The 20,286-nt window shown below is 42.7% G+C and overlaps 1 protein-coding gene across 1 annotated transcript in view; it reads right to left on the reverse strand.

Moving 5' to 3' along the window:
• RPH3A (rabphilin 3A) overlaps positions 1 to 20,286 on the reverse strand; it is a 184,272-nt gene that overhangs the window by 51,480 nt on the left and 112,506 nt on the right. The window contains exons 3-4 of the mRNA XM_004379062.2: positions 17,234 to 17,322; positions 10,219 to 10,230 (exon numbers count right to left, since the gene is read on the reverse strand). Coding sequence (XP_004379119.1) covers positions 10,219 to 10,230; positions 17,234 to 17,304 — 83 coding nt within the window. The 5' untranslated portion in view covers positions 17,305 to 17,322. The remainder of the gene's footprint in view (positions 1 to 10,218; positions 10,231 to 17,233; positions 17,323 to 20,286) is intronic.

A 20,286-nucleotide genomic window follows, 5' to 3' on the forward strand; every position in this document is an offset into this window, starting at 1 on the left:
TGTTACCTCATTCAGTCCTCACACCTTCCCTACAGTGTCCGTGTTACCTCATTCAGTCCTCACACCTTCCCTACGGTGTGCCCGTGTTACCTTGTTCAGGCCTCACACTGTCTCTACCGTGTGCCTGAGTTACTTCATTGAGTCCACATACCTTCTCTACCATGTGCCCGCATTACCTCATTCAGTCCTCACACCATCCTAACGTGTGCCTGTGTTACCTCAGTCTTTCCTCACACCGTCCCTACTGTGTGCCTACACAGAGAAACTAGGCCATTTCCCGAAGGTCACGTGGCTGGGAAGTGGCCGAGGTGGGATTCAGACCTGGGCGGCCAGCACACTTATCCTCCACAATATGTAGAGAACTGATTGCCAGCCCTGTGTGGCCCCAGCAACAAGATCAGAGGATCAGAGGATGCTGGATGCAGAGTTAACACTGTGGTCTACCGTAAATTGTTGTCATCTCCGCTAAAACATGGTCCATGCCACAGGGCACTGAGGGTGCATTGGCTATGAGTGGAATGCAGGGTTAAACACCACTAGAAATTCTTGTCTCTGTTAGGAGAAAAAGCAGTAGCTGCAAGTCCTCAGGAGCCAGTACCCCATTAGCTGCCAGACTCTATTACTTCCACTGCTCCAAGCCCATCAGCAGGCATGAAATTGCCTTTTGACACTCAAAGTTGGAAATTAAAAGCCCCATCTTGCTCCCGCCTCCCCACTCCTCTGCCATCCTCCCACTTTAGCTGGTTTGTTCAGAAAAGCAGAGAAGAAAGACGTTGGAAGGAAAAGGAGTACAGGTCTTAAGGCAAGTCTTGTGAGAAAGGGCAGGAGGGTGTGGCCTAAGGAAATACCTGTGGGGTGAACAGGTGCTAAACATGCTCAGAGCTCCCTGCTCAGAACCTCCAGTGGCTTCTCACTGGCTTAAAATAAAACCCTGAACTACACAGAGGTGATGGTCATAGAACATCGGGAGTGTACCAAATGCCACGGAACTGTACCCTTTCAAATGGTGAACGTTATGTTATGTGAATTTTACTTGAATAAAAAATAAACAGAAATGGCCTTCTGGCCCATTCTGCAAATTCCTACTCAATCTAGTCCTTGCTTGCCTCTCTGTACTCATCGACCCCTTCCTCCCCCTTGTCCCTGTGCTCAACACCTCCTGGCCTGTCCAATTTCCTTTTAACAGCCAAACCTTGGTTTTGCCTCAGGGCCTTTGCACTTGCTGTTCCCCCAGCCAAGAACACTTATCCCCCCAGATCTCCCAGGCTGTTCCTCCTCATCACTCAGGTCTTGGCTCAGATGGCGGCTGCTCAGAGCGGCCTTCCTGACCTCCCATTACCCAGGTCCACTTTCTTCACTGCACCCATCACTAGCTGAAATGATTCTTTTTATTTTCTTGTTTACCTGCTTATTGCCTCTCCCCCTGCCAGAATGTACATTCCAGGAGGGCAGGGATGTTATTCGGGTCTGGTTCACTGGTGTGCCCATGGAATTTAGAACAGTGTCCAGCACAGAGTAAACGTTTTTGAATAAGACACAGTCCCTCATGGTGAAAAAGAATATAAAATGTCTAATTGTGTGACACATGGGGAGACGGAGGCAACAACCGTTACTAAGTCTGGCATCAGGGAGCGCTCCCTGAGGAAGGGACATCGATGCTGAGACTCGGAAGAGAAGTTATGCTGTGAAGCTTAAACTTCAGGGCCCCTTTTTTTTTGTACAGGGACCTTTCAAGGCTCTGGCAAGGGCCCTAGGAATCATCATGTTATTTGCAAACTTTGAAAATAGAAGATATTTTTGTGTTTTTCATCTTGAAGAGAGCTCCCAAAGCCAGGGCTGATCCCTGTGTTGAGACTTGAAAGATAAGCTGGAGCTGGCAGGGGAAGGGAGAGGAAGAGACTGTATCTGGCAGAGAGAATGGTCTTTGCAAAGGCCTGGAGTAGAGAGAGAGGGCAGCAAGATTGGGGAGGTGAAAGAACACCATATCACCAGCCTCAAAGGTGGCCCCTAAGGGTCCCTGCCTCCTGGTACTCACAATGCTGTGTCATCCTCTCCCTAATACCGAACCTAGGATGGTCCTATGTGGCCAAGAAAATACAGCAGAAGCAAGTGTGACTTCCAAGCCTAGGTCATAAAAGCTGTTGTAGCTTCCACCTTGGTCTCTTGGATCACTCGCTCTAGAGCAAGCCAGCTGCCATGTTGTGCAGCTACTCAACATCTCTGCCGAGAGGCCCATGTAGAAGGAAACTGAGGCCCCCCAGCCAATAGCCAGCACCAACTTACCAGCCACATAAATGAAGCCCATCAATCAAGGCCTTAGATAGATGACTGTAGCCTCAGCTGACATATGATTACAACTGTACAAGTAACCCTGTGCCAGAATTGCCCAGCCAAGCCACTCAAATTCCTACTAACAGAAACTGTGAAAGATAATAAATGATTTGGTTGTCTTAAGCCACGAAGTTTGGGGTGATTTGTGATTCAGCATTAGCTATCTGGTAATTCCAGTCCAGCTGGAGCACAGAGGGAGTGTCACACACCCTGATCTACAGTATCTGTACTCATTCTCTATTGTTGTATAACAAATTACCCCAAACTTAGCAGCTTAAAACAACACACTTATCTCAGTTTCCATGGGTAGGAGGCATGGCTTAGCTAGGTCCTCTGCTCAGGGTCTCACAAGGCTGCAGTCAAGGTGTTGGCCAGGCTGCGTTCTCATCTGTAGGCTCACCTGGGGAAGAATCTGCTTCCAAGCAAACTCAAGTAGTTGGCAGAGTTCATCTCTTTGCAGCTATATGACTGAGGGTCCTGGCTTTTGGCTAGCTGTAAGTGAGGTCACTCCCAGGTCCTAGAGGCTGCCTGTAGTTACTAAATATGTGGACTTCTCCAACATTATTATGTGGGCTGCTTATTTGATCAAGCCCACAAGGAGAGTCTCTAGCTCCTGTCTGCTAAGAGTCTTATGTAACATAATCACAGGAGTGACACCCTGTTACCTTTGCCATATTCTATAGGTGAGAAGCAAGTCACGGGTCCCATCCACACTCAAGGGGATCATGTGTGGGGAGGTACAACTTAGAATCTAGCAAGTTTCCTTCCAGCCCTGCTTGAATACTGCCTGTGATGCAGGCCTCACTTTCTCATAAGGAGTCTCTTCCACTGCTAAATGGTTCTGTTGGGAAGGTCTTCCTTATGGTGTGCTAATATCCCTTAGCCTGATGTTCCTTCCCAACGTTTTTAAAGGATACAGTGGACTCCTGCATAAAGAAGACCACTGATAATTCCAGAAGAACAGACAGTCATGGAAGGGAGAGACCTCAGTCATAACACAATTCAGCTACCTCCCAAGGTCCCTTTAGTTTTCTGGGAACAGAGGTCTCAATTGTCTTTCTTCTTCCTTCTTTCTTTCCTATTTTTCTTCCTTGATTGCTCTTCTGATCTCCCTCGATTAATTTCCTGCCTTTATACAGCAGCTCAGTGATGAAAACTGGACACTGGTGAGATGCTGGACCAAATACCCAGTAGAAAGCCCTCCAAGGACACAGTCTTGCAGCTCACAATCTGGTCGTGGACATGGTCAGCCATGGGCCAGACCTCGAGCTGATGTCTCTCAACTGGCTGGGGTCAATGTGTATGGGAAACACATGCTCCTAGACATGCATGGCTCCAGAAACGTGAGCAGGATGTTTCCAAGGGGGTAGGGCCCCCTGACAAGGCCTGCTAGGAGACCTGCCTCCATCTGCAGATGAGCAGAAGGCCTGCTGGAGGCTTCTCCAAACCCTTCCCCCATCCTCTGCTCCAAACCATGCTGTTGACAAACAGCTTATCCAGTGTTTACAAATGTTGCCCGACTGGTCTCAGTGGGGACTTGCAAGCCTCCTGTGGATTTTCATGTTTTAATTCCAAGAGCAAACAGAGGGAAACTAGATCAGTTTCTCAAACCAAAGCCTCTGCTCTCAGGGAAGATGGGCCTGCCTAGGCCTCCCAGGGAGCACATGATCATGGGGAACCTGAGAATTGCTGCTTGTCACAGGACAGTGGCTCCCTTGCCAACGGCTTCTGGGCTCTGAATTCCAGCCTCATATTCTTAAAACCAGGGTTCAGCATTTGGATCTTGTTAGAGACCAAAGTATTGCTTTCCTTGGACAAGTTATTCTGTGTCCAATTCAGAAACTAAACAGAGGGGCTATTATTATGTGCAAACTTGAGCACTCCTTGGCTTGGCTGAGTTAATGATTGGAATCCTGGGTCTATCATTTCATAGCAGTGTGTGCTGGAGCCCTGCACCTCTCTGAAACTCAGTTTCTTCATCTTTTAAGTGGAAATATTAATAGAATATATCTTGTAGGGCCATTGGGAGGATTAAATGTGCAAATGCATGCGAAGTGCCTAGCACATGGCAAGGACCCAGTAAACACTAGGTAGCTCTTACTATTATGACCATTCTCTTAATCTAAGAAATGCCCTAAACTTTTAGAGAGGATGAAGGACTCTAATCAATAAACTGAAGACCTATCATGTATCAGGAGCTTTGGGAAGACACTAAGATGTCAGACCAGGCTGCAGAATTTCTTGGGACTGCCTCTCCAGGTGAGTGCTGGAGTTTTCCAGAATAACTCTTAATAACTAGCTGCTGGCAAGGTAGACCGTCAACCTAAGCAGACATGCGGCTGCCTACAATTATACCACGGGAAACTCATTCCCTTGGCTCCTGTGAAGATGCAAATAACCTAAGAGAACAGGGCCAGGAGTAGGCTTTGGAGTCACACAGCCTCGACTCCTTTCCTGGCTCTGCCCCTGGCTGGATGTGTGACCTTAGGAAAGTTACTTGGTGTTTCTGAGCCTTAATCTGCTCATCTGTCAAAAGAGGGTAACAGTGGCCTCAGAGAGCTCATGAGGCTGAACATGCATATAGGTGCTTAGCATGGAGCCTGGAACTTGGTAAGTGCTCAAAACAGGTTAGCTTGTATATTGTTGTTGTTATTATTATTAAACACTTGGGTGTGAAAGTGTTTCTCAAACTCTTGCCATGGTGAAAATTCAGTGGAAGATTATCTAACAGAGGTGCACATATAGTTGGCACTCAATCAACGTTTGTTGAATGAATGGGATGTTTTGATAGGGGGAATAGTGAGTCACTGACCCTGGGGAGGAGGGGGATCAAATGGAATCAAACAAAATGCGCAGCCTGGACCATCAACTGGTGCTTGATGGTTTAAAATCAGACATTTCTTTGAACATTTATAGATGCCTCCAATGCCATGGTGATGGGAGTATCTGAATTCAATTCTCTGCCCATTTGCACACAAATAAATCTAGCTGACTTAGCTATTCAGTAGAGAGTGAGAGAGAATGAGTATGAAATGGAAGTTTTCCAGGCAGCCTAATCTGACTTGAAGTGGAAGCAATGCTGAAAAATGAACTTCCAGAAACACCCCTCCTGGGCCTGTTCTTTTTCTTCCTGCAGTCCCCAAATTTCCTTTCTCAGCCTGGAACACTGAACTCAGACCCAGAACCTATCAAGACATTAGAATGCAATGGAAAAAAGAATTAGCATTGATTTCAGACAGGCCTGGGTTCAACTCCTGGAGCTGTGTGACTTTGGGAAAAGTACTTCATCTCTCTGAACTCCAGTTCTTCATATGTTAAGTGGAGTCAAGGTTTATCTCACAGGGTTTACACACATCGTCTCACTGAATTCTAACTAAATCCTATGAGGTAGGTGTTATTCTCCTTTCTAGAACACCAAGGCTCAGAGAGGTTAATCGCTTGTCCAAGGTCACACAGCTTGAAGTAGCAAACCCAACTCTGCGGAAAAAAGCCTGTGGTCAGAACCGCCATGCTCTCCTGCCTTTCTGAAAGGCAGCCAGCTGGTTCAATCTCACACTCTTTCCCCTGAGCCTTCATCTGTGAGCTGTCCCAGACGCACTACCACCCTCATCCTGATTGCTCTAGGTGGCTCCTGAAGTTAGACGATGCTGATTACCTGTGCAAATCTCAGGAGCTTCCGACTGATGCTTCTAAACATCTTTTTTTTTTTTTTAAACTGGGCTTCATTTTGAGGACCACAGTAGACACCAAGAGCTTCAGGGACAGTGAGTTTAAGTTAACGGGGGAGGAGCAATTTGGAAAAGGAGGGTGAGAATGGTTGCACAACTTAAAGAATGTAATCAATGTCCCTGAATTGTACATGTAGAAACTGCTGAATTGGTGTATGTTTTGCTGTGTGTATTTTCAACAACAACAACAACAAAATACTGATTGTGGATGGGAATGGAACTAGTATATTTCCCCCAGATAATGAAGAGGTTGGGGTTCTGTAGGGCCTGCCTACACCTGGCATACCTGCAGAGAGCTATTTGCCATGCCCTGTGCACAGGATGAAATGCTCAGAGGCAGCTTTGAGGTGGAGGGGGAAATTTGTAGGGGAGAAAGGAGTTGGTTGTATGCCCCCTACATGAAACACCTATTATCATTTTTTAGGGCATTTTAGTTCCCACCCTAGAATCAAAACTCCTTTATTGGGAAAAGATAATGCTAACCACATCAGGGCACTGGTCCCCAAGCTATAAATGCCTCTAGGCAGTGAGGTGACCCAAACTTTAGTGTGCCTAAGAATCACTTGGAGAGCTTGTTGAAATACAGACGTCTGAACTCTACCTACAGAAATTTGGATTCAATATTTGGTATTTCAGTAAAGGCATGAAATGTAATTTATTGCAATGATGGCCCCAATACGTCATCCTTTTCTTATCCATACCCTTTGACGTGTGACTTTGACATTCCTCTCACCAAAAAGTCAGCATCTATTTCCCTACCCTTTGAATCTAATCTGATTTTGCTTTAGCCAATAAAATGCAGGGAAGTGATGTTGTGCCAGTGTTTCTGCTTACTCTCTTACACCTCTGCTATCACCACAAGAACATGCCCAGGATAGCCTGTTGGAAGATGTGAGACATGTGGAGCATAACTCAGTCATTCCAGCCAGGACCATCCTAGATCAGCCAATCCTTTGAAGCATGAGCAAGCCTAGCCAAGATCAGCAGAGCCACCAGCCAAGCCCAGATCCCTGAGAATAAATAACTTGTTTTAGGCCACTGAGTTTTAATATTGTTTATCACATAGCAAAAGCTACCCAGTATATTACAGGGCCAAATTATTAGCAGGCAGGCCAGAAGTAAACTGCTATTAGTTGATCTCAGTAAAGGCAAAAGGCAGGGTTCAGTTAATCATGTTAAGATTAGCCAATGGTTGATCTTCTGTATTTATCCCTCCTCTTGTCTTTATAAGCCCCATTGTACCTAGCTTCTTTGAGCCATTTGCTTTTTCTGAAATCAAAATGGCCTCCCTATATGCGTACAGAATAACCGCTCAGAATAAACCTTATGTCCAAATTTCAAAAAAAAAAGCTACCCAGTATAGTACTCACTGTGGTAAAAAAAACAAACAAACAAAAAAAAAAAAAACTGAAGTTTGCTGACTCTGTATACTTACTTTACAGCTTGGTATTATTTTAAATTACAGCTGCGTGAAGTTCACCATGAGATTTTTAATGCTTTCATCTACTAACAATCTTTATCCAGCTCCACTCTTATCTGTCTTATATATTTAGCTTCTGAATACAATTTTATGCAAAAATCTGCTGCTAACAAAAAAAAGTCTAAAGATCACTGTAGTTGATGTGATCATTTTCCAGATGTCTGAGGCTCAGAAGAGGGAAAAGAATTGCTAAGAAACATGTGTGGAGAGGGTATGGTCAGGGACTCGAGAAACCGACCTTTTAGACATGCTTCATCTGCTACCTGAATGTACCTGCTTAGGTACATCTTGAGAGGGTCAGAAGGCACCCCTCCACCAAAGCCAGCATCACAGTGGCCCCCAAGACAAAAGGAAATGAATCCTGACTTCAGGTGGAAACCCCTCACAGATGTTTCTCCCTTAAAAACTTCAAAGGGCAGACTGCCACCTCCTTCCTGACTCCCACCTTGATTCTTCATTTCATGCACACAATAGTCACATAATAAATACCCCACCAGATGTCTGTATTAATAAATTATAACTCCCAAAAGGAGTGGGATGATGGAAGTGCTGTCGGGGCACAGAGGCTCTGAAGCATTAAATAGCAGCAGAGTGCAGAAAATTAATCCTTTTTCTTGGCTTTCTTCTTCTCCACCCTCCCCTCTTCCCTCAGGATGCCAACACGGGCAGGTATCAGCAGGAAGTGTCTTTACAGCCCAGCGAATGAGGTCTTAATGAATCCTGAAGGAAAGGCTGAGGAAGGGAGGGACAGCCGCACCAGCAAACATTTCACACGTGCCCAGCTGCTGCCAAGGCCCTTTTGGGTGACATTTATTCCAAACAGACTATAGGAGCACAGAAGGGATGCTTGGGCTCCCCCCACAACCCCCCAGAATGCCAAGAGGACCTTGGACTCCTGCTAACCTTTTCAGCCACACTGAATTCCATTCGGTTCTTCTAAAATCCCCCACTGTCTCTCACACTTGCACTTTGCACATGCTATTCCCCCTACTGGAACTCCTTGGTCTCTTGCCCATCTCACTCCTCCTTCACCTGGTCTCAGCTGACATGTCACTTCTTCCAGGAAACCTTCCCCATCATGACGTCCAATTCTGGGCTAGATGCCTGTCTTTGTGCTCCCACAGCCCACTGTGATTCTACTATTATAGCTCCTAACACACTGGAGTGTGTTTGTTGGTGACTGGCTGTTTATTTGTTTATAGACCCCACTTAACATACCCTCTCCTCTTTTTCCTCCCCCTCATACTTCGGCCATCCCTGTATCCCTGGTACTTAACACAGTGCTTAGTACATAGCAGGCACTTGGTAAGTATTTGTTAATAAAAGAAGGAAGGAAAGAAAGAAAGAAGGGGAAGAGGGAGAAAGTGAGCCTCCTGAAGTCACGAACTGCTCTCTTGTGATGTTCATATTTCTAATCTGACAAAGTCTTAGTGTCTCTCTCTCTGGTGTATCTGAATAATATATTCACGATCTTCATCAAAAGCAGATCTTTCCTGGCCAGGGTCTTATCAGCCAACTACAGACATTGTAGAGCATTCAAATGCTTTTTAGCAGTCAGCTTGTTCAGAGCCCCCATTTGACAGATGGAGAAACTGAGGCACAGAGCAGGGAGAATTTCCCCAGGTCATCTAGTTATGTGCTTATCAGTGTTAAATAAACCTTTAGAAGATTCTGGGCCTGCAGATGTAGTCATTTGGATCCCAAAAAAGCTGAATAAATTATGCAAGTGCTACATACATAAACACCAGGGTAAGGCATGGTTGCCATTTATACCTGCACCTGACTTTGCTCGGCACTTTACAGTTTACAAAGCTTTCCCGTGAATCTCATTTGATCCCATCACCACTCTGTGAGGGAGGAAGGGTAAGGGTTATTTATCATAACCATTTTACAAATCAGAGAGCCAGGACTCAAATGAAGGCAGTGCTCAAGGCCATGCTGATAGCGAGTATGAGAGCAGGACTCAGACCTGAGTCTCCTGACCTCAGGGCTGCACCTGTGGTTCTGTGATACCCTTCCCATCATGGGGAGGGTGGCAATGGCTTTCCATAGCATCAAAAGTGTGCACGCAATGGGAAGACTGGTCTGCTTTGCAGTCTAGCTGCTGATTTATTGGGCCAAGCAGCCAATCTGTCATGCATATTTAGGAAATGAACCCAATTAAAAATACCAAAGTTGTAAGCAAAGATAGGGCCTCTGAGTTGAAGGCATTTCACTGGGACATCAGGTTGACCTCCGATGAGGTGACAGAGACTGCGTGTACAGCTCAGAACAACTGAGAAGTTCTGTTCTGTTCACCATCCACTTTCATTAAGGACAGCAGTTATTTGAGCTAACATGTTCTTTATCTAAGAACAGTGTTCCCCAGCAAAATGCTGCAGTAACAAGATCACAGAGTGGTCAATAAACTTGGTGAAATCTCACAAATTACTAACCAGAATTGAATTTGGAGATTTGCTAAGGAACACTTTTAATCCTTTTATCAAGTTTTTTTTTGTTTTAATTCCATAATTTTTTTTCTCGAGATGGGCATGTGGTTTTTAATAACTTGGAATTTTTTTAGACATGTAAATTTGGTAATTCCTTTTTTAACCAACTCTCTTTAGGGACAAGTCACCTAGATCAGAAAAGAGATAAAATGGAGCGTGTAGAAAAATAAAAGTGGCATAGAATACTCACTGTTCTTTATCACTGAAGGAAGGCAAAGAAAGGAGAGAAAGAAAAAATGAATAAAGTTAGAGAAGAAATATTATGACAATACCAATGCTGTTTTGGATACAACCACCACACAGTTTGAATTATGATGATCTACCTCCATTTTTTTTTCATTCATTATTATCTCATTTCAGTACATCTAAAATGAGGCTGTTTCAATGTAGGATTATCAGATTCACAGCTTTGATTAAATTAACAAATTAGTTCAACGTATTAATTAACTGCGTTGATCATTTATGTATATGAATAATGGTTTTTTGGCCACTAGCGAGAAATCACTTAATGATAACATAATCACCATCATTCTTGGTTTCCAGTGGTTCAAACACTGGGGATGGGACCGCATGGAGGTAGAGCAATGAGCCTTGAACAGTAACTGTATTATGCAAAAGTAGAACTGTTGCTTCCCCATATGAGGACACTAAGTCCTTCCATTCTAGAAAGGAGACTAGCATCTCCATTTATAAGGTACGTAATCACAGGCAGCCTATGTCCTCTCTTGGTGCCTCAGTTTCCGTCTCCCGTCTCTGGCACTCTCTGGCTCATGGACTTGAAAGCTACCTAGAAATACCAACTGTCCAAGCCCAGCATTTCCCCCCATGGATTCCCAGTGTTGACAGGTGAGCCACCACCCTAAGCAGTAAGAAAGAAGCAGGTACATTCACTTGTTTCATATCCCCTTGCTGGTTCCAAACATGATATTAGATTCAAGGAGGCTGAGAGAGGAAGACATTTGAAAATCACAAAAGCATGAAGTGTATCTGGCTAGCCAGCAGTTAATTAAGAGTAAATTTCTTAATTTACTGGAGAAAGACATTAGAAGTGTCTGCATTAACACATCGCCACTGCAACAGACTAGGCAGCATGTGTGATGACTATAATTCATCCACTAGCATTTATTGGGAAATAATTTTAATTTCTGAAGAAAATGCAGTAGCAATCAAGCCAACCCCGATGCATTCAGAATGCAAAGATGTTTCATGGATGCCCAGGAGCACTTTAATGAAACAGTATCTAGACTGTCTGAATAATTCTAATTTCATTCTAAGGCAAATTGTTTGGCTTCCTATCGACTAATGTAAACTCTGATGGATGGGATTTTAATTAACTGACATTTCTTAAATAAAATAAATATCCACCCCCCCGCCACCATCCACCCTTCAGACAACTGTTTATCTCACAGAGACACACTTTTCGGCTAATGGAATATTCTCTGCAAAGTAAGTTTGGCTCCAGGAAGACATCACAGGAAGGGCTTCGGAAACTAGGAGCTGACTTTTGAAAAGGAAACCAACGAAGTTCAGAAGTGTCTTCGAAACTGTAAAACTCACGAGGTGATGGGGAGTTTCAAATATACATACATAATATTAATTAACTAATAAAGAGATGAAAAGAGAGTGAAGCCCTCTGATTTAGGATATATAGGGAAAAAAAAACCCTGTAAAATGCATAAACTGGAGGAAGTTCTAGATAGAAGTTGTAAACAGAAAGGGGACTTTTGCTTTGGAGAATATGGGTAGACTCCATATACAGAAAGGTTCTTCACCAGTACATATTTAGGTTCTAGATAAATTAAAATAAACATTTTAAAATCAAGTCCTGAACTTGCTAGAAAGTAAGGGAACTTTCTAAGATGCCTCTCCCTTGCAAAACAAAGAAACAAAAAGTCAATATAATGGACTTCATCAAAATAAAAAAAAATTCTCCTCTTCAAAAGACTATGTAATAAAAAAAGAAAAGGCAAGACATAGATGGGAAAAAAATATTTGCAAAATGTATATTCAACAAGGGCTTGTATCTATAATAAGAATTTGTATCACAAATAAGAAGATAAATTATTGAATTTTAAAATGGCCAAAAGATTTGAACAGACACTTCACCAAAGAGGTTATATGAATGGCAAAAAGTACATGAGGAGATTATCAACATCATTAGTCATTAAAACCAAACCAAACCCCTGGGCCACTGGGTCGATTCCGACTCATAGCGATCCTACAGGACAGAGTAGAATTGCGCCATATGGTTTCCAGGGAGCGGTGGTAGATTTGAACTGCTGACCTTCTGGTTAGCACTTGAACACTTAACCACTGCGTCAAACCACAATGAAATGCTATTACACACATACTAAAAAAACCCAAAACCAAACCCACTACTGTTGAGTTGATTCCGACTCACAGCGACCTCATTTGGCTTCCAAGGCTATAAATCTCAAAGGTAGCAGACTGTCACATCTTTCTCCCACAGAGCTGCTAGTGGTTTCAAATCACCAACCTCTTGGTTAGCAGTCGATCGCTTTTACCACTGCATCACGAGGGCTCCTATACATACATACTAGAATGGTTAAAATCAAAAGGATTGAATACCAAGTGTTGTGAGGATGTAGAGAAACTGTAACTCTCATACACTTCTGGTTAAAATTTAAAATGGTGCAATCAGTTTGGAAATCAATTTGGCAGTCCCTTAAAAAGTTAAATATATACCAGTCACATGGCCGAGACGTTCCACTCCTGGGTATTTACTCAAGAGAAATAAAATCATATGACTACAATGCAATTAAGTTAGAAATCTACAACAACAACAACAATTTAAAAATCTTCAAACATTTGGAAATTTAAAAACACAACTTTAAATAACTCTTGGGATAAAGAACAAATCATAAGGGAAATTTAAAAATACACAGAACTGAACAAAGACATTACTGCAAGAAACCAAGAGACCTACATAAGTAGAAAAACATACCTTGCTCACGGATAGGAAGACTCAACATTGTGAAAATGTCAATTCTACCCAAAGCAATCTACAGATACAATGCAATACTAATCCAGATTCCTATGGCATTTTTTAATGAGATGGAGAAACAAATCACCAACTTCATATGGAAAGAGAAGAGGCCCCAGATAAGTACACCATTACTGAAGAAGAAGAACAAAGTGGGAGACCTCACACTACCTGATTTTAGAACCTATTATACCACCACAGTAGTCAAAACAGCCTGGTACTGGTACAACAACAGATACATAGACCAATGGAACAGAATTGAGAATCTGGACATAAATTCATCCACCTATTTGCAGCTGATATTCGACAAAGGCCCAAAGTCCACTAATTGGGGAAAAGACAGTCTCTTTAATAAATGGTGCTGGCATAACTGGATATCCATCTGTAAAAAAAATCAAACAAGACCCATACCTCACACCATGCACAAAAACTAACTCAAAATGGATCAAGGATCTAAACATAAAATCTAGAATGATAAAGATCATGGAAGAAAAAATAGGGACAATGCTAGGAGCCCTAATACATGGCATACACAGAATACAAACCATGAATAATAATGCACAAACACCAGAAAAGAAACTAGATAATTGGGAGCTCCCAAAAATCAAACACTTATGCTCATCGAAAGACTTCACCAAAAGAGTGAAAAGATAAGCTACAGACAGGGAAAAAAATTTTGGTTACAACAAATCTGATCAGCATCTAATCTCTAAAATCTACAAGATATTGCAAAACTTCAACAAAAACACAAATAACCCAATAAAAAAATGAGCAAAGGATATGAACAGGTACTTCACCAAAGAAGACATTCAAGAGACTAACAGATACATGAGGAAATGCTCACGATCATTAGCCATTAGAGAAATGCAAATCAAAACTACAATGAGATACCATCTCACCCCAACAATGCTAGCATTAATCAAAAACACAAAATAATAAATATTGGAGAGGTTGTGGACAGACTGGAACACTTATACACTGTTGGTGGGAATGTAAAATGGTACAACCACTTTGGAAATCGATTTGGCACTTCCTTAAAAAGCTAGAAATAAAAATACCATAAGATACAGCAATCCTACTCTTTGGAATATATCCTAGAGAAATAAGAGCTGTCACACAAACAGATATATGCACACCCATGTTCATTGCAGTACTGTTCATGATAGCAAAAAGATGGAAACAACCTAGGTGCATATCAACGGACGAATGGATAAACAAATTATGGTATATTCATACAATGGAATACTATGCAACAATAAAGAACAATGATGAACTGTGAAACATCTCAGTAACATATGGAAGACATTATGCTGAGTGAAATTAGTCAGTCGCAAAAGGACACATACTGTATGAGACCACGATTATAAGAACTCAAGAAATGGTTTAAACACAGAAGAAAATATTCTTTGATGGTTATGAGGGTGGGGAGGGACGGAGAGGCGTATTCACTAACTAGATAATAGACAAGAATTATCTTAGGTGAAGGGAAGGACAACACACAATATAGGGGAAGTCAACACAACTGGACTAAACCAAAAGCTAAGTTTCCTGAATACAACGAAACACTTCCAGGGACAGAGTAGCAGGGGCGGGGGTCTGGGGACCATGGTTTCAGGGGACATCTAGGTCAATTGGCAAAACAAAGTATTAAGATCATGTTCTGTATCCCACTTTGGTGAGTGATGTCCGGGGTCTTAAAAGCTAGTGAGTGGCCATCTAAGATGCATCAATTGGTCCCAACCCACCTGAAGCAAAGGAGAATGAAGACCACCAAGGACACAAGGGAAGTATTAGCCCAAGAGACAGAAAGGGCCACATAAACCAGAGGCTGAGACCAGAAGAACTAGATGGTGCCCAGCTACCACCAGTGACCGCCCTGACAGGGAACACAACAGAGAGTCCCTGACGGAGTAGAAGAAAAATAGGGTGCAGAACTCAAATTCTAGTAAAAAGACCAGACTTAATGATCTGAATGAGACTGGAGGGACCGGGAAGACAAGGCCCCCGGACTCTCTGCTAACCCAGAACTGAAACAATTCCCGAAGCCAACTCTTCAGACAAAGATTAGACTGGTCTATAAGACATTAAAATGATACTCATAAGGGTGTGCTTCTTAGTTCAAGTAGATACATGACACTAAATGGTCAGCTCCTGTCCGGAGGTGAGACGAGAACACAGAGAGAGTCAGGAGCTGGTTGAGTGTACATGGGAAATCTGAGGTGGAAAGGAGTGCTGTCACATTACAGAGACAGCAACTAGGGTCACATAACAATGTGTGTATAAATTTTTATATGACAAACAAACTTGAGCTGTAAACTTTCACTTAAAGCACAATAAAAAACAAAACAAAACACACAGACCTGAAAAACAATAAAAATGCTACATATTGAAGCTTGTGGGATGTTTTGAATGTGATACTTTGTGGGAAATTCACAAGTCTTATTGCTGATATTAGAAAAGAAAGGAGGCTTATATTAATGAGGTAAAAAATACAACCCAAGAATTTAGAGAGTAACAGTATAAGCTCCAGAAATGAGGAAAGAACAATCTAATTTGTTGTTGTTAGGTGCCATCGAGTCAGTTCCAACTCATAGTGACCCTATGTGCAACAGAACAATCTAATAAAGAGCAGAAAATAGGCAACAACTGGGCATTAAACAAGATTTAACGACAAAGAAAGATACCCCCTTGTCAATCTTTTTTCCAACCCTTTGATTACCTCAAGGAGAAAGTCTCTGTTTGGTGCTAATTGATCTTTTAACACCTTTCTATCACTTGTTGAGCTCCGTTTACAGCAAATGGAGAGCAGGTCTCAGGCTCAGCCTTGGGGAGCCACAGTATATAGCTGCAATTTAATGTTGTTTCCTTTCAATTATATTTGTTTTTTACTATTATCTTTGTTTATGGAAAGCATGAACTGGTTTTCCACTTAAAATGTGATCTAAAATTTCCCTTTTAAACAAATGTTTACTTTTTTAAGTAAGTCAATTTAAAGAAAACAATATTAGTGATGTTTCGTTAAAAAAACCCCAAACCAAAGCCATTGCTGTTGAGTCAATTCTGATTCATAGTGACCCTGTAGGATGGAGTAGAACTGCCCCTTAGGGTTTCCAAGGCTGTAATCTTTAGGGAAGCAGACTGCCACATCTTCCCCGCGTGGAGCAGCTGGTAGGTTCAAACCACTGACCTTATGGTTAGCAACCGAGCACTTTAACCGCTTCACCACCAGCGCTGTGAAGGAAGTGCTCAAATGACCAAGGTTAGGGAAACACTGGTTCCAGTAAGGAAGGAATTTTGTTTAAAAGCCTTTTCCACATTCCTTGAGTAAGCCACAATCATTGGCAAATAGCCACACTATCATGAATTCTGTTCACAAAATGACCATATCCTCAACTGCTTCACCCAGAATTTAAACTCTGAAACTGGTCCCAAAATACTACCCTATGTAAAAACCACATAAGGTCACAATTAAAGGACCTTGGATGTTATTTAATCCAGGGATGTCAACAGGGATGGGTTGGTAACATAAATGAGAAAAGTAGATGAGATTATTGGAGAGATGATAGGGAATGGTGGGGACTGTGGAAAATTGAAGAGATCTTGCCCAGTGTAAAGATACCAGCTGCTACTCAGCTCCTACTGAATTGTTGGCACAGTAAAATTCTGGCTCATTGTTGCCAGATCTTCTGATTTTTCAAAGACAAGACAGGAATCTGGACTTTTATGGAAAACTTCTCAATGTTTAAATGGTCAGGACAAAAATATAAATTACAAACCCACTTCTGCAAGTCAGAGTCAGCCTGCCAGTTTGCAACCTCTGATCTAGTCCCTCTCTCTTATTTGACTAATGAGGAAACTGAGGCCCAGAGAGAGGAAGAGATTCACCTATGCTCACATAGTGAATTAGCTCAAACCAGAACTAGAACCCTGGTCTGTTGACCACCAGGCCAATGCTCCTTCCATTCCACCAGGGCACCCCTAATTTGGGGCATGGAACTCAGAATTTAACCGTGTGATTACTACCTTTCAAGGCAGTGGAACCAGTATAGACGTTTCCATGACAAAACTCCCACTAGGTTTCTTTTCTCCCACTACAGGAAAGGAACTTCCTTTCCTCTATTCCTTTCCTTTTTCATGTATAGAATGGTCAGATCATCAGTGACCCCAAACAAGCCTCTCCCAGGAAGACCCAGAGACTTACTTTGATTGAAGGGGTCGATCACTGGGACACACCCAACGGTTGGAGCTGTTGCTGAGCACAGTGTCAGTCATGGTGGAAGTCCAGTGCTCCTGAAAGACATCAACCCAGAGAAGATCACCCAGTCATTCGACCACTCCTGATTTCTTGAGCCCCTACTACGTGCCAAGCACTCCGGAGGATATAGAGAAGAGACGGAACTTCATCCAGCTTCTCCATTTTCCAGATGGGGAAACTCGGGACCCAAGAGGGAAATGTCCTGTTGGGAGTCACAGCTACGTAGTGGTAGAACTGGTCCAGAGAAGACAGCGTCTTCCCTTAAACCCAGGTTCTTCCCATTTCACTGTTGACCCAAGGGCACATAGCCAGCAGGGGTTAGGTCAGAGATCTCAACTCAAAGCCAGCCAGTACTCTTTCTGGTAGAGCATATCATCTGACTCATTTATCAGCTACCTTGGCCCTGATCAAACTTATAAAACCTCAGAGTTGTTAAGGTTCCAAACTACAGAGTTGTCCCTGGCTCCTTTTCTTTTTCTTTTTTTTTTTTAATTCTCTACATGTAAGCCATCGAAAGACCCTGCTGTCTTGATCTTCAGAATACACTTGGCACCTACCCACTTCTTCCTGCCTGCACTGCTACTATCCTGGTCCAAACCACAACCATCTCTGCCCACCGTCCTGCAGTAGTCTCCTCCTCACTGGTTTCCCTGCATCTACCCTTGACCTGCTTCAGCCAGGGATCTTTACAAATCTAAATTACAGTATGTAAAGACGGTACCACCACAGTTAAACATAGAGTCACCAGCAATTCCTCTCCTAGGTGTATACCCAAGAGAAATGAAAACATACGTCCACACAAAATTTGGGCACAAATGTTTATAGCAGCATTATTCATAACAGCCCCAAAGTAGAAACAACCCAAATGTCCATCAACTGATGAACGGATAAATAAGATGCAGTCTATCCATACAACGGAATATCACTAAACAATAAAAAGCAATGAAGTGCTGATTCATGCTACAACATGGATGAATCTTGAAAACATTATGCTCAGTGAAAGAAGCCAGACAAAAAAGATCACATATTGCATGATTCCCTTTATATGAAATGTCCAGAATGCACAAGCCCTTAGAGACAGAAAATAGACTAGTGGTTGCTGAGGACTGGGGGGATGGGGAGGATTGGGGGATGATGACTAAGGGGTTGTTGTTGCTCCTGCTGCTGCATGCCTGGATGCCATCGAATTGATTTTGACTCATAGTGACCCTTCATATTCTGACTCAGTAGAAATGCCCCATAGGGTTTCCTAGGCTGTAATCCCTACAGAAGCAGACTGCCAGGTCTTTGTCCTACAGAGACACCAGGCGGGTTTGAACCACCAACCTTCTGGACAGTAGCTGAGAGCTTAACCATTGCACGACCAGGGCTCCTTCACTAAGGGGTACAGAGTTTCTTTTTAGGGTAATGAAAATGTTCTGAAATTGACAGTGATGATGGATGCGGAACTCTGTAAATATACTTTCCACTTTTAGCGAGCGAATTGTATGGTATGTGAATTACATTGTTAAGATTGTTTTAAAAAATGGTACCACCACTTTGGAAAACTGTTTGGCAGTGTCTACTACAGCTAAACATTCACCTACCTTATGACCCAGGGTTTCTACTCTTAGCGATACACCCAAAAGAAAAGTGCTTATGTTCTAAGACATGTACAAGAATGTTCATGGCAGTTTCACTCATAATAGCTCAAACCCAGAAACAACCCAAATGTCCTTCAAAGGGAGAGTATATAAATATACTGTGGCATATTCATACAATGGAATATTAATCAGCAATAAAAGGCAAACTGCTGATAAGCATAATAACATGGATGGATCTCATAGAAATTGTTCAGTGATAGAAGCCAGATACAAAAATATACACTGAGTGATGGCATGTACGTGAGGTTTAATGACAACCAAAGCTATCCGATGTGAAAGAAATCAGATCACATCAATTGTTATCTTTGGGGAGGGAACGGATGGCAGGGGGGCATGAGGAGGCCTCTGCAGGGTGAAAATCTTCTGTATCTTAATCTGGGTAGCAGTTACTCAGGTGTACATATGTGTAAAGATCCATAAAGCTAAACACTTAAGATGTGTGTACTTCATGTACTTTAAGTGTGCATTACCTCAATAAAAATAATTTTTAAAAAAGTTCCCTCCATCCCAAAAGAACTAAGTCAACTCATGACACTCTTTTGCTCAAGAGTCTTCAATGGCTCCCCATTACTCTTAGGATAAAATCAAAACTCTTCAGCACTATCTTGCTCCCCGTGGCCTCCCACTGCTCTTTGCCTCCGCTCTGCCCCTTGCACACTCTTCCCCAGCCCCACAGGTCTTCTGTCTGCTCCTTGAACACACCAGTCACATTCTCACTTGCCTTTTCCTCTTCCTCTGCCTGGAACTCCTCCTGAAGCTACTGCTCAGCTCACTCCTTCCCTTTACTTGGGTCTATTCTCTAATGTCACCTCCTCATTTTACCAATGTCACCACTCATTTTAAAATAGCTCCTCCTCCACTCTGGTTTCCTTTACTCTGATTAGTTTTTCTTCGTAGCTCTTATCACTACCTGAATTTATAATATTTCTTATATTTGTTTATTTGCTTGGAGTTTGAATACCCCTGCTGAAATGTAAGCTCCTTGCGGAACTTGTTTCTGTTTTGTTCACTGCTTAACCTCCAGCACTTAGCACAGGGCCTGGCACATAGAAGGCACTTAATAAATATTTTTTGAATGACTGAATGAGTCCTCATCAACAGTACATAAAACCAAAACCCAAATCTGTTGCTATCGAGTCGATTCTGACTCATAGGGTTTCCAAGGAGTGGCCGGTGGATTTGAACTGCCAACCTTTTGGCTGGCAGCCCAGCTCTTAACCACTGTGCCACCAGGGCTCCCAACACTACATAAACCCAGCTGAAATTATCCATGTCTTCTCTTACGTCCTCTCTGAACCACCCCCTACACACACACATACACAGACAGGAGTAGCCAAAGAGTAAGGGGAAAGGGAC

Source organism: Trichechus manatus, unplaced genomic scaffold (genome assembly GCF_000243295.1).
Source record: "Trichechus manatus latirostris isolate Lorelei unplaced genomic scaffold, TriManLat1.0 scaffold00061, whole genome shotgun sequence".
Taxonomy (NCBI): domain Eukaryota; kingdom Metazoa; phylum Chordata; class Mammalia; order Sirenia; family Trichechidae; genus Trichechus; species Trichechus manatus.